Raw genomic sequence first — 14,860 nt, forward strand, 5'->3', positions numbered from 1 at the left:
ACTTCTGGGTCAATTGCAGCTTCATTTTTTTCTTCTTTTAGGACTTAAGTATATTCTGTTTTCAGCAATGTCTTACTGTCACGTTCTGGTGGGTGATCAAGAACACTGACAGTAATGTGTAATGTTTAGTGGCCTATAGTGGTGCACGTGCCAATAGCTCCAAAGGAGATAGCCCATTCCTGGCACTGTTTGTTTGTTTGTGTTTTTTCCTTTTGTTATCCTGTGGTGCCTAGTAAGGTCATTATTTCCTCATTATAGGTAACTCTGTTTGTGTGTGTGTGTGTGTGTGTGTGTGTGTGTGTGTGTGTGTGTATTTCAGTGTGTCTTTAGTATTAGTTATCTCTTCTGTCTTCCATCATCTTCCTGCCCTTTTATCCTCCTCTACATTAAAGCTTTCTTATACCATTATTCCTCTTGAATACCTTGACCACTTTGTTCTATATCTCCTTCCTTGAGGACACCTACCCTTCCATGGTCTCTTACTAATTTCCTGACCTCTGAGTATCCCAGATGTAACACATATTACCTGAAGATTCAAGGCTAACATCTACAAATGAGAGAAAATACATATTTATCTTTCTGAGTCAAGATCACCATACTCAGAATGATTGTTTCCAGCTTCATCTATAATTTGATTTTTTGACAGCCCAATAATATTCCACTATGAAAATTTACCTTCTTTTCATGATCTCATCAGTTTATGTCCTTTTCTGTTTTTAGCTATTGTGAATAGAGCAGCAATACACATGGATGATGACATATTTTTATAGTAGGCTAGAGAGTCCTTTGTTTAGTTGCCTAACAGTGGAATAGATGGATCGTGTTGTAGATCATGTATTTCTAGCTTTTTGTGGAACATTCATATATAATTTTTATAGGCTGTACCAGTTGCATTCCAGCTATCAATGAATAAGTGGTCCTCTTTCTACACATTGTTGACAGACTTTTGTTTTTTGGTCTGTAGCCATTCTCACTGGGGTAAGAGAAATTCTCAAGATAGTTTTAATTTGTGTTTGTACCTATAGCTAGGGATACTGAATGTCTTAGTTAGGGTTTTTATTCTGGTGAAGAGACGCCATGACCACAGCAACTCTTGTAAAGGAAAGCATTTAATTGGTGCTAGCTTTTAGTTTCTGAAGCTTAGTTCATTATCATCTTGGCAGACACTATGGTGCCTTGCAGGCAGACATGGTGCTGGAGAAGGAACTGTTCTCCGTCTTGATCTGCAGGCAGCAGGATGAGAATGTGTGCCATACTGAATGTAGCTTGAACATGGGTAACCTCAAAGCCTGCTTCGACAGTGATATACTTCCTTCAACATGGCCACTCTTCCTAATAGTGCCATGTAGTGCCACTCCCTAAGGGCAATTGCACACATGGGGACCATACCTAATCAAACCACCATACTGAACATACATATTTTGAATGCTTGTCAGCTAATTGTATTTCATTTTTTTTTAAAAAAATTCATTGTTATTATTATTTATTGCAATTTATTCACTTTGTATCCCAGCTGTAGCCCCCTCTCTCATCTCCTCCTGGTCCCCTCTCCCTCCCTCTTTTTCTGCTATGCCCCTCCTCTAGTCCACTGGTGGATGAGGTCTTCCTAGCCTATCAGGTCTCATCAGGACTGTCTGGATTCTGAACTCTTATTTAGCTCATGTTTCACATTCTAAAATTTTATTTTTAATTGTATGTGTGTGTGACTGTGTGTATATATGTATATAAGTATATGTGTAGGTGAATGTGTGTGTGTGTGTGTGTATGAGAGAGAGAGAGAGAGAGAGACTCTTGAGTGTGTGAATGTATATATAAGTATGTGTGTAGATGAATGTGGGTACCCATGGAAACCAGAGGTATTGACTCTACTGGAGCTGGAATTACAGTCTCCCTGATGCAGATGCCTGGAAATGAACAGAGGTCATCTAGAAGAGCAGTACTTTTTCTTAATTACTCAGCCATCTTTCCAGCCCTCCATGTCCCACTGTTTAAATTGTTTTCTCGATATTTAAAAAAAAAAATTTTTTTTTTAAAGTTCTTGGTACATTGTAGATACTAACCCCCTGCCAGATGTGTAGCTGGTAAAGATTTTTATTCATTCTTCGGGCTGCTTCTGAACTTGGATGATGGTGTTCTTTGCTGTACAGAAGCTTATTAGTTTCATGAGTTCCCGAATCCTGTGCCACTGAATTCAAGTATATTCTCTGTTTTCTTTTCTTTGAGACTCAGGGTCTGAGATCTTATGTTGATACCCTTCATCCACCTGGATGTTGACTATTTGAATCCATGTTTATTCATTAGATATATTGGTTTATCATCCTTGTTATTTGCTCTTTGTCTGGTTTTAGTATCAGAGTGATACTGGCTTTGTAAAATTTGGAAATGGTCCTTCCTTTTTTGTTTTGTGGAGTAATTTAAAGAGTATATGTGTTCTTCTTTGAAGGTCTTGTAGAATTCTTAACTGAATCCAGCTGGCCTCTGGCTTTATTTAGATGGGAGATTTTTAATTGCTGTTTCTATCTTCTTGGATGTTATGGTTCTATTTAAAGTGTTTATTTCATCTTGATTTAGCTTTGCTATACATCCAGAGAGTCACTGTTTCTTTTGGATTTTACAGTTTTATGGAAATAAGTACTTAGGATTCTCTAAATAAGTTTTAGAAATAAGTACTTAGGATTCTCTGAATTTCCTCAGTGTCTGTTGTAATGCCTCCTTTTCCATCTAATTTTATTAATTGAGATCTTCTCTTTTGGTTAATTTGACTAAAAGATTTGTCAGTGAACCAACTCTTTGTTTCACTGAATCTTTGTATTTTTTCTATTTTATTGATTTCAGACCTTGTGTAGATTGTCTCTCTCTTTCTCTCTTTCTCTCTCTCTTTCTTATTTTTTCTTGCATTCATTCATTCATTCACCATTAATTAGTTAATTAATTAATTAAATTAATTCATGACAGCATCTCACTGTAGTCCTGACCGGCCTAGCACTCACCTGCCTCTTCCTCCTCAGTGATGGGATTAGGGCCTGAGCTACCACACCAAGCCCAGTATACCTACTCCTTTTTGGGTATTGTCTGCCCTTGTTTTTCCAAGACCCCAGGTGCATCACTAATTTATTTTATATAGACATTTAGTACAGTGAATTTTCTTCTTATAATTGTTTTCATTTTGTTCCAAAGCTTTTATTATGTTATTTTTTTTTCAGTTTTAGAACCTTTAAAATTTTCTTCTTGACCTCTTTTTCATTAAGTAACATCTTGTTTAATTTTCATGAGTTTGTGTATTTTCTGTAGTTTCTATTACTTTTTATATACAGCTTTATTCCATTGTCGTCAGAACGCATAATATAATTTCAATTTCTATATAATTGTTGAGTTTTTCTTTGTATCCTAAAATTTTGGAGAAACTTCTTCTGGCTGCTGGGTCCATACCATGTGTGTCAGACCATGGTTCGAGAATGGAGCTCTGTGAGGAGAATTCTGAGTGATTGTGAGAAAACTCCAAGAAAAAACACAAAACAAAACAAGAATCTTGTGACCTCAGTTTCTTCAAAACATGGAATTATTCTTGGAATGTGTTTTCATGCTGTTCCCATGTATAGCAGAAAATAGTGAATTTACTTCAGCTGTGGTTATTCATGTGCCTCTGTGGAAAAACATGTTTTTGCCACAGTGATTGTGCACTCTTTTCATTTGACTATTCTTAACTCTCAGAGTGTAAATTGTCTGATGCTTTGAATAAAGTTGGCTTTTTCATGAGACTTTAGTCTACCTCATTTATTGGCTCCATTCTTTCATGCCTTGCCACCTCTAAAACAATAAACACACATACTAATTATTTTCTTTTAAAGTACTTCTAACAGAATAGCTTTCTTGATTTTCTCTGGTTATTTTTTACTTTTAAATTTTTGTGTGTGCATTCTGTGTTGTGCTTTTCATTTAGTTTATGTATTTGGTTGATATGCAGGGGTGTGTGTGTATGCGTGTGCGTGTGCGTGTGTGTGTGTGTGTGAGTGGGGAGAGAGAGAGAGACAGAGAAAGACTTGGAGAGGTAGAGAATGAATACAGATGTTGAAGTTGGGTATCTTTCCTTTGCAATTTTTTACTTTTCAATTTTTGTTTGTTTTTTTATTTTTGAGGCAGGGTTTTTCTGTGTAGCACTGGGTGGTACTGGAATTCACTCTGTTGACCAGGCTGGTCATGATCTTGGGTATCTGCCTGCCTCTGCCTCCTAAGTGCTAAGGTCAAAGGTGTGCACCACCCTGCCTGGCTTCCTTTTTTTATTTTTTTGAGACAAGGTCTCTTAGTAAAAGCTCAATAATTCAGCTAAGTTTTTTTTGTGAGCTTCTGAATTCTGCCTTTATGTACCTTACTAGCAGTGGAGTTAACATTCATTATGCATTCCTTTTTACTAGATTACTGGGTATCTAAACTGTTCTCATTATTTCCATGGCACATATTTTACCAAGGAAGCTATCTTCCCAACTCCCTTTCTTATGTTTTTGAGACAGTCACATGAAACCTAGGCAGATGTAGAGCTCTTCTCCCTCTCCCTCCCAAGTGCTGAAATAATAAGCATGTAACAACACACCTGGCCTCTTGAGTCCTGTTTAACACCATTTTTCTTGGTATATGTGAATGTTGCTGGATTTTGTATACTAATTTCTGATTTCGTTGTAATTCTGTTTGTTGATTTGTACTTACAATGTCCTGCACTCTTGAGATTTTAGCAGTCCTATCTGGTTTTTGGTATAGTTTGTGTGTGCGCGCGCACCCGCCCGCGCGTGCGTGTGCGTGCATGTGCGTGCGTGCGTGCGTGCGTGCGTGCGTGCGTGCGTGCGTGCGTGTGTGTGTGTGTGTGTGTGTGTGTGTGTGTGTGTATGGCTAAATTGGTTGGTTTTTTTGTTTGTTTTTTTTTTTTTAAGGTAGAACATTTTTCTTTCTTTCTTGGTTGCTCTGACTAGGACTTGATAAATTGTGTTGAAAAATCTGGTGAAAAGTTGGCATACTTGTCTTCTAGACTTAGAGAAAAAGCTTTCACTTTTCTCCTTTCAGTATTGTATTAGCTGTGGATTTGTCTTAATGTGTCCTTTATTTAAAGTGAAGTGCATTCCTTGTGTAATTTGTTAGGCATTATTTTAGGACAGTTTGACTTTTATCAATGATTTACATCTAACCATTAAAGTGGTCTTTGTTTTTTGTTCCTTATTATCTTTATGTCATGTCAAGTTTATTGCTTGCTTGATTCTAGGAAGTAATTTTTTTTTTTTTTTTCTGTATGGTTGGATTTGTGAAGCCATATGCTTCTGGACTTTATCTTTGTTGAGATATTTTTCTTATTTTTTGCTTAAATTATATAGGTTTGTCCCTTTTTGTAATAAATTTATTTATTTACTTTTTAGTTTGCCAGGCAGGGTTTCTCTATGTAGCTCTGGCCACTCTGGAACTTGCTCTGTAGACCAGGCTGGCATTGAACTCAGAGATTCACCTGTCTCTGCCTCCTAAGTGCTGGGATCAAAGGTGTGCAGCACCACCAGTTGGCATGATGAATTTTTTTTTAAACTTATTATTTTCTTTTTCTAATTCTGGGAACAGGTTTTCTATTTAGTTCAGACTGGCCTTGGCTTTACTGTATAGTTGAGGGTGATTTTGAACTTCTGATCTTGCTCCCTCTATTTTCTAAGTACTGCAATTATAGGCTTGTCCCACCATTACATATCATATTACTTGTTACTAGTCTATTGAAGTTTTTAATTTTTCTGTGATTTGATCATGGTATGTTTTATGTTTCTAGGGATTGATCTGAGTCTTTGAAAGCAGATAGTACTAGTACTATTTGTTAGGAGCAGCACTGTTAACATTTTCTTAGGTGTCATTCTAGGAAGCATAGCATAATAATCTGCCTAATATGTAATTCATTAAAATAGTCTTAATTTGCAATTGTCCTACTTAATCATTATTGTTATTATTATTATTATTATTATTATTATTATTATTATGTCTGTGTTATTGTGAGTTCTCTTACAACACTTGCAATAAAATGAATTGTTCCATTCAAGTGAGGTACATAAAAATTTTTATTTCTTGAAACACATAAAAATTATATTTATACTGTGTAATAATATTACACTAAACATGTCCATAATTTATTTTGGTAGAATACCAAAAAAAAAAAATATTTTGGTAGAATACCAATGGTCACTTGAGTTTTGGTGATTATGTTTTTGATTGAGGCGGTATTTGATTATGTGCTGCTGGCTACTGACTAATTAAGGTAGCAGCTGTTAACTGTTAAGAATGGGATTGCTTTTTAAAAATTAATGAAAAGATAAAGCTTCACTCTGCAGCTATGACTGTTCTGAAACTTACTATATAAACTAGGCTGGGCTTGAATTCTGTGATCTGCCTCCTGAGTGCTTGGATTAAAGGCATGTACCATGTAACCAAATTAATAGTTCTAAATGATTGTGTCAAGTTAAAGATAAGTAAAAAAAAAACTGAGAAAGCCTAAAAAATAAAAATAAAAAAAGTAGAAATCTTGCACCAAAAAGTTTAATCAAGATTGGATGTAAAGAATGTTTTTGAGGAAGTTAAAAGTACTGCTGAAACATATACACAAAAAAGCAAAGTATCGAAGGAGATACTAAGATTCATAGCAAAACTTAGGGCAGAGTGCTGGAATCGGTATGGAAGAAGAGGGAGACAGAAAGACCTGGAGGGGACAGGAACTTCACAAGAACAACAGAACTAAAATACCTGGGCCTAGGGGGACCTGCAGAGACTGATACTCCACCTATGGACTATGCATTGAGAGGACCTAGACCCCCTGTTCAGAAGAAGCCCATAGGCTGCTCAGCTTCTAAGTTTCCCTAGTTAGGGGTACAGGGCCTGTCTCTGACATGAACTCAGTGGCTGGCCCTTTGATCACCTCCCCCTTCAGGGGGTGGGTACAGAGGAAGATGATGCAGCCAGCCTTGAAAATACCTGATAGGCTAGGGTCAGCTAGAAGGGGAGGAGGTCCTTCCCTATCAGGGGATAGGGAAAGGGCATAGGGGGAGAAGAGGAAGGGTGGGCGGGACTAGGAGGAGACGAGGGAGGGGGCTGCAGTGGAGATACAAAGTGAATAAATTGTAATAAATAACTATATGAATAAAATTAAATTTAAAAAATGGAAATTAGTAACAGTGATAGTGCTAGGAGGACTCTAGGACTGTGTCAAGTTGACAAAGATCAATCTTGTGGAGAAGACAGTCCTTTTCCCCCAGCTGGGGTGTTTAGTGTTCCTACAGTGCCCTCTGTTTACATTGGTCATCTCCAGCATCATATAGCAAGACAAATAAGGATGGCTTTGGAATTAAGAGACAGAAAATTGGTTATTGGAATAGGGCTCTAATGAAAATAAATTACTTTAAAAAGGATGATTGAAAAGAACAGATGTTGAACCAAGACCTCTGATTAACACTAACTGTAAATTAATGTAAGAAGGGATAATATATCTGAGAGGAAAGGTAATCATGTGGCTTTTTAAAGTTTTAGCTAACTCTTTAATTATGTACTGAGTTTGAGGTTAGCGTAGGCTATACAAGATTATGTCTTAGGAAAACAAAAGAGACAAGTAACTGGGAGCCAGAGGTAGTATTCTGAATTGATGTTGGTTAGTTTGATGGAGCAATAACCATGTAGCTAGTTGATGTATAAATGAATGTAATTTCTGGAGGATTTGGATAAAGTAGCTGCAAAAATATTTCTCGTAATACCCCTGGCTTTAAGATACAGGGGTAGGTAGTATTGATGTTGAAAGCCTGGTGGGCGGGGTTATATCTCAGTTGGCGGAGTGTCTGCCCAGCATGTACAAAACCCTGGGCTCTGTCCCTACCTTGCCTAAACAACATATTGGTGCCTGCCTGTAATACCAGTACTTAGGAGACAGGAGGATTTGGAGTTCATTGGTTTGTTTGTTTTGTTTTCAGCTACCTGGTGAGTTTGAGGTTAGACTGCGCTAAATGAGATTATGCCTTGGAAAAACAAGAGAAAAGTAACTGTGGCAGGAGGGTAGTGGGAATTAGATAATTTAGGCTGTATGAGAACAGAACTGTTTTGACATTGCTGTATCCCAGTATCTTGAACAGTTCCAAGAATGCCCACTGAGTATTTGTTCACAGACTAAGAATTTTTTTTGAGTAATTCAGCAGAGAAAGAAATTGGAAATACAGAATTTCCCAGGAATGTTTTAATGAACTATGATTCTCAGAATGCAAGAGAGCATATTGAGGAAGATTTAAAGATGGCGGTGTTAAGAGTAGACATGATTTAAGTCATAAACATTGCTATATTAAATATCTAGTTAGATTTTAAACTTTATATATCTATGAATTTAAAATTTGATGTTTGTACTGTAATTTTTTGGTTTTTGAAAATTTTTTATTGTTTAGGGATTGATCTTTGACCTATAATATTTCAAAACATCTTCATAGGGTCAAACAATTGAGATTATGTTTACACAAAACATAAGAAAGTCTGAATTTAGTGTAATTTTTCTTAATTTTTTTATTCAGTCTACAAATAAGAAACCTCGAAAATCTCCAGGAGAAAAGAGCAGAATTGAAGCTGCAGTTAGAGGAGCAGGTCGTGGAAGAGCTAATGGACACCCTCAACAGAACGGTGAAGGGGATCCTGTCACATTATTTGAGGTGGTGAAGCTGGGGAAAAGTGCAATGCAGGTAATTTCTAAATAATTTTTATCTTTTGTATAAAGCGAGACAGTTAGTAATCCATGTTGAATTTACCCCTGTGTATATTGACACTTGATGTACAATGTGTGTATGTTGGTGTCTGTGAGGTTTTGATGATAGTATTTATACCCAGGGTCGTGAACATCTGACTGTGTGTTCTACCACTTAGTTATTGCTCTAACCTGGTCCTGATGTAACCTCATATAACTGATGCTTGTGTGAACCAAAAAGTTATTCTTTGAGTTTTGTTTCAGTTTAGCTTGTAAAGTACATTTTGTTCAATTACAGTAAGCAAAATAACTAGTAAGAAATGCCCAAGAGAATTGAATTGTCTTGATACCGTTTTTGAACTTGAATTGATATGTATAATGAGGATTTCAGAGTATTTGAGAGATGGCAGTGTGTGTTGTGTGTTTGTTGTGTCTGGAGACTCAGGTCTTCATCATTGTACAATAAGCACCTTAGCTCAGGGTGATCTTTTTACTGTTGCTCATACTTAATTTTTGTTTTTCAGTAATCTATTTACTGTCCTTTATATTTATTTCATTTATTCCACAAGTATTACTTAGTAATCTGATGTTATTGATAACTTGCTTAAAAAGATAAACCAGAGTTATTTCTACCATTTCTTTAGCATGTTACGTTAATTTTTACTATTGAAATATACTAATTATTTATGCTATCTCTACATTTATCATTTAAATAATGCCACTGGTAGAATTTTTGCCATATGTACTCTTTAGCTGACAGAAAGTATCATATTTCTCTTCAGTAAATTCAACTTTCACACTTTGTAAGAAGTATAGGAATTAGTAAAATACACAAGTAACTTGAAAGTGTGTTTAGTTCAATATGCTAAGTGTGGAATTGAATTTTGAAATGTAGCACTGTGGTGGCTTAGCAGGAGCCTCATGAGATTGAGGATAGCCTGTGCTACATAGTGTATCTCTGCCAGAACAGTATATAAATAACCCAGAAATTAAAAAGAAGTGTAGCTGGGTAGCAGTTGTGCATGCCTTTAATCCCAGCATTCAGGAGGAAGAGGCAGGCAGATCTCTGAGTTTGAGGCCAGCCTGCTCTGCAGAACTAGTTGAGAACATTCAAGTATACAGCAAAAAAACAGTGTCTCGAAAAACAGAAACAAAACATTCAAAACAAAAAGTTTAAAAATATGCTCAGTTTCTTTGTATTTGTGTTTTATATTTAAAAAAAATATTTGATAACCGAAGAAAGCATTTTAAAATCTTTGTTTTTCTTTTTTCATTTGCTTATTTTAAAATTGCATTTCAATTTAATTCAATATGTGAATCATTGATGGAGCAGAGTTACATTCAGAACCAACATAGTTGATCATTAATTTACCTTTTATTTTTTATTCATATTTCATTTTAAAGCCTTTAGAAGAATTTAGTTTATTTTGTCTTTTTTGTGTATTGATGTGTACATTGGTCTTTGAATTTGTGTGGGCAGGCAGCAATTTAGATTATACTGGTAAGATTTTAAGTTGCACAATAACAAAGGAATTTTTAGTTTTCTGAAGCAGTATATGATTATGTATTATATTAGGGTATTTTAAAACCAAATGACTTTTAGCCATTAAGTTTGACCATGTATTCATCGTACTTTGATAGAGAAATATTAACATGCTATAGAAGTACTGCTTTTTTAATTAAATTTTTATTTTTTATATTAATTACAGTGTATTTGCTTTGTGTCCCAGCTGTAGCCCCCTCCCTCATTCCCTCCCAATCCCATCCTCCCTCCCTCATCTCCTCTCTGCCCCTATCTAAGTCCACTGATAGGGGAGGTCCTCCTCTCCTTCCATCTGACCCTAGCTTCTCAGGTCTCATCAGGACTGGCTGCAGTGTCCTCCTCTGTGGCCTGACAGGGCTGTTCCTTCCTCCCTTGGGGTGGGGTAGGGGGAGGTCAAAGAGCCAGGCACTCAGTTCATTGAAATACTGCTTTTTAAAGTATATTCTCAATGTTGACTAGAAATACAAATATGAGAATTAGGCAAGTGAATTTTATATACATTTAATAATTCTGCATTTTAATGTAAAATTTTACTTATTATAAATATTTTAATATATTTACAGCTGAATGTTAAAATTAATATTGAAAAACCATTCATTATCAATACTTTTTAAAATCAGACTGGCTGGTTGTGGTAGTGTATACTTTTTAAGGTTTATTTTCTTAGTTTTGTATATATGTATTTGTGGTGGTAGTAGAGTGTACACATGTGAGTGCAGCTTTCTGAGAGTCCAGAAAAAGGCATCCGATCCTTTGGAGGGGAAGTTGTAATCCACCTGGCATGGTTCCTAGGAACCAAGCAGAAAGCACTCTTGACTGGTGAGCTGTCTTTCTAGTCCTGTTCTCATGTTTTAATGTGGACTCAAGGGATTGAACATTGGTGTTTTCAAATGTATAGCAGCCACTTTATCAAATGACGTATCTCCCCAGTCATAAAATAATGTTATATGAACAAAATTCTATGTACATTTTAAACAAAATCTTGACCAAGTTAATTTTTTGTATGTTATTATTGCATCACTTTTCTACCACATTTTCTGGGTGTGGGTTACTTGTCAGGACACTACATCTTTCAGAATTTGATTTTAATATAATATTTCAAGTATGTTATTGCTTTATTTTTCAATTGTAGTCACTATTTTGAAGCTTTTTTATAATTTAGTACTCTACTTGGTATATCAAAATTTTTTTTTCTCTACTTAATATGTCAAGATTAATGTACAAACTTTGGTTTTAGTTTGTACATTAGGTTCATCCTGAACCTATTAATGGCATTTTACTGTGTATTTGCTTTCTGATTTTTAAAATTTATTTTTGTTTTACTCATATACCATGGTCATAATTTGTTGAGCAGGTTTTAATTTTGTTAAAACTCATAAAAAGTAGTGCTTTTGATCATTTTTATTGTATATCTAAAATGTAAATTGTTTCATACCAAATTTTTATGTGTTATCCCTGAGCCAAGGACATGCATGTTTAGATTAATGACAAGGACCTTTTATTAAGTGTCGTGGTAATTTCACTATTTGTTGCCTACCCACTTCAAACATAAAGTCACGATAGACTGTCGTATAGAAAGTATAAAAGGCATATTTAGTCTTGTACTCCTGTAACTAAAGACAGAGGCTGGAGGAACATGAGGTTAGAGCAATACTCTTATCACAAACCCATTGGGTTGAGGGAATAGACAATGTCGGTAAAGTTGAACACAAACTAAATGTTTATGTTTTTTTGTATAGAAGAATATAAAAAATGAACAGAACTTGGATTATGATAGAGAAGCACTTAATAGTTGTCAGAAACTTGACATTTGTGGGCTAAAAGAACTTAAATTACTTCTGAAATAAATTACTTCCTAAAACATGAGAGTATACAGTTTTATTTAGAAAGTAAAGCCCTTAGTATCCTGCCTGCAGTGGAAGCTCAAGAACAACTAGACAGGCTGGCGTGAACGGGAAATGTCCGTGGAGTCTCCTATTTCAGAGCTGCTTCTTTTGGCTTGTAGTAATATATCTGGAGGTTATGGAACCCTTAGCGTGTAAGGCCTGCCTTGCCAAGTTGTTACTTATTAGGTAGGACTTTAAAAGTTTCCCTCTTCTAGTTCCTGCTTGCTCTTCTACTTTTTGATTAACCGCCATGTGAACATGTCTCTGCCACTGGCTCCTACTACTGTGACCTCTTCTGTGTCTTCCTCAGAATGAAAGCTGAATTCCTCTGAAACTAAAAGCTAAAATAATTTTTTTTTTTGTCTTTTACGATATTTCTATTAGGAACCTTGTCACCACAGTGAGAAAAGTATTTCAGATATCATGTATCTCAAGCTATTCTTCAGTTTCGCTGTTATACTTACTATCCATAGAGTTATTAGTTAAAAAAAACATTACCAAAATACTCGAAAGGGTTTTACTTTTTTTCAGGATAGTGTATCTTTTTAATTTTTTATATTAACTACAGTTTATTCACTTTGTAACCCAGCTGTAGGCCTCTCTCTCATTTCCTCCCAATCCCACACTCCCTCCCTCATCCCATCCCATGCCCCTCTCCAAGTCCACTGATAGGGGATGTCCTCCTCCACAATTTCTGTATTCATTCTTCCATTGAGGGACATCTGTGTTGTTTCCAAGTTCTGGCTGTTACATATAAAGCTTCCACAAACATGGTTGAGCAAATGTCCTTGTTGTGTACTTGAGTATAGTTTGGATATATGCCTAGGAGTGGTATAGCTGGATCTTGAGGAAGCATTATTCTTAATTGTCTGAGAAAGCGCCAGATTGATTTCCAGAGTGGTTGTACCAGTTTACATTTCCACCTGCAATGGAGGAGGCTTCCCCTTTCTCCACATCCTCAACAGATACAAGAAGATCGAAATAATCCCATGTATCCTATCAGACTACCATGGCCTAAAACTAGACTTTAACAACAACAAAAAGCCTACATACACATGGAAACTAAAAACTCTCTGCTCAATGACAACTTGGTTAGGTAAGAAATGAACAAAGAAATTAGAGACTTCCTACAATTCAATGAAAGTGAATTTGGGTAAGGCACAACTTACCCAAACTTATGGGACACAATGAAAGCAGTGGTAAGAGGAAAGTTCATAATAGCACTAAGTGCCTCCAGAAAGACGTTTGAGACATCTTATACAAGCAACTTAATGGCACACTTAAAAGCCCTAGAAAAAAAAGAAGCAAGTCACTCCCAAGAGGAATAGGATAGTATATGTTAAAAAAATTTTTTTATAGGAAATCAAGAGATGAGGGAAGACAAAGGACAAGTATAGGATATATCAAATGTACTTGGGTTAATGGTTTACTGTTTTGATGACAACATCTGTGAAATTACCAATGTTGAATGTCTAAAGTTTTAGTATTCTTGAATATGAACAGACATAATCAGCAAAATTCAGCTGAAGGTAGATGCATAATAAATGAGTAAGTTTAAAAGGCTAAAAGCTGGGAACCATGACATCTTCCTGAAATCCCAGTACCTGAGGCAGAGGCAGGCGATCTCTTTGAGTTTTAGGCCAGCCTTGTCTACAAAGGCTACACAGGGAAACCCTGTCTCAAAAAACAACAACCTCCGACTCCATCAACAACTACAAAAAGGCTAGAAGGATAAAAGAAATTATGTACAAAATAAAATAGGAAAGCCAGGCGTGGCACCTGCCTTCAATCGAGGTGCAAAGGGAGAGACAGACAGACAGACTAACAGACAGACAGACAGACAGACAGAGAGGCAGAGGCGGGGAGGCGGAGGCCCTGTCTCAAAACAAACAAAAAGAAAAAAAACATCTTAAAAACTGAAAATAAGGTCAGGGGTGGTGGTGCACACTTTTAATTTTAGCACTTTCGAAGTAGAGGCAGCTGGATCTCTTGTGAGTTTGAGGTCAGCCTGGTCTGCAAAGTGAGACAAGGACAGTTAGGGCTATTACACAGAGAAACCCTGTATGGAACCAAAACAAACAAAAAAAAGCTGAAAGTAAGTTGTTGAAAAAAATTATTTAGGAAATTACTTTTTCTGTGGTAAAATAAACACTATTAAAATACACAGAATAGGCTCCCCCTAGGCATTCACTTAAAATGTAGCCCAGAGAAGGAAAGAGGATAATATTAAGGAAATAGAAATGCTTTTTATCTCAGAAATGCAAAGATGGCTTGATATTAGACAATCTTATACTATAATGTACCGTATAATTGTGCTACAAGAGAAACCCATACTATCTGATTTGGTATAGAATGTTTTATTATTCTGTACTCATGGTAAAAACTTTGTGAATAGGATAAAAGAAACTTTTGTTACTAGTAAATGTTACCTCCCTCAAAAAGACATTTCTCAGTCTATCTTTTTCATAGTAGCATATAGATCCCTGAAATAAGCATTATCACTACTGTTTATTACTTGCTGTAATAAACCCATAGCAATACCTTAAATCAACAATAATGGAAGCCCCAGCAAAATAAAAAAAATAATAAAAGAGAAAAGCTGCAATAGTTGAAAAGTAAGATGTGGAAGTATACATATTTACAGACACACATATCTGTTTTAAAATTTCAAGGGAAATTCTTCTATAGTATTAAAAAATTTACATTAAAAAG

The 14,860-nt window shown here is 35.8% G+C and overlaps 1 protein-coding gene across 2 annotated transcripts in view; it reads left to right on the forward strand.

The window, feature by feature from the left end:
• The window catches only part of Stag1 (STAG1 cohesin complex component), a 288,255-nt gene that overhangs the window by 85,826 nt on the left and 187,569 nt on the right, over positions 1-14,860 (forward strand). For both annotated transcript variants that reach the window (XM_055629669.1, XM_055629670.1), the window contains exon 4: positions 8,553-8,717. In XM_055629669.1, the coding sequence (XP_055485644.1) occupies positions 8,553-8,717 (165 nt within the window). The remainder of the gene's footprint in view (positions 1-8,552; positions 8,718-14,860) is intronic.

Source organism: Psammomys obesus, unplaced genomic scaffold (genome assembly GCF_907164565.1).
Source record: "Psammomys obesus unplaced genomic scaffold, mPsaObe1.curated_primary_1811, whole genome shotgun sequence".
Lineage (NCBI taxonomy): Eukaryota > Metazoa > Chordata > Mammalia > Rodentia > Muridae > Psammomys > Psammomys obesus.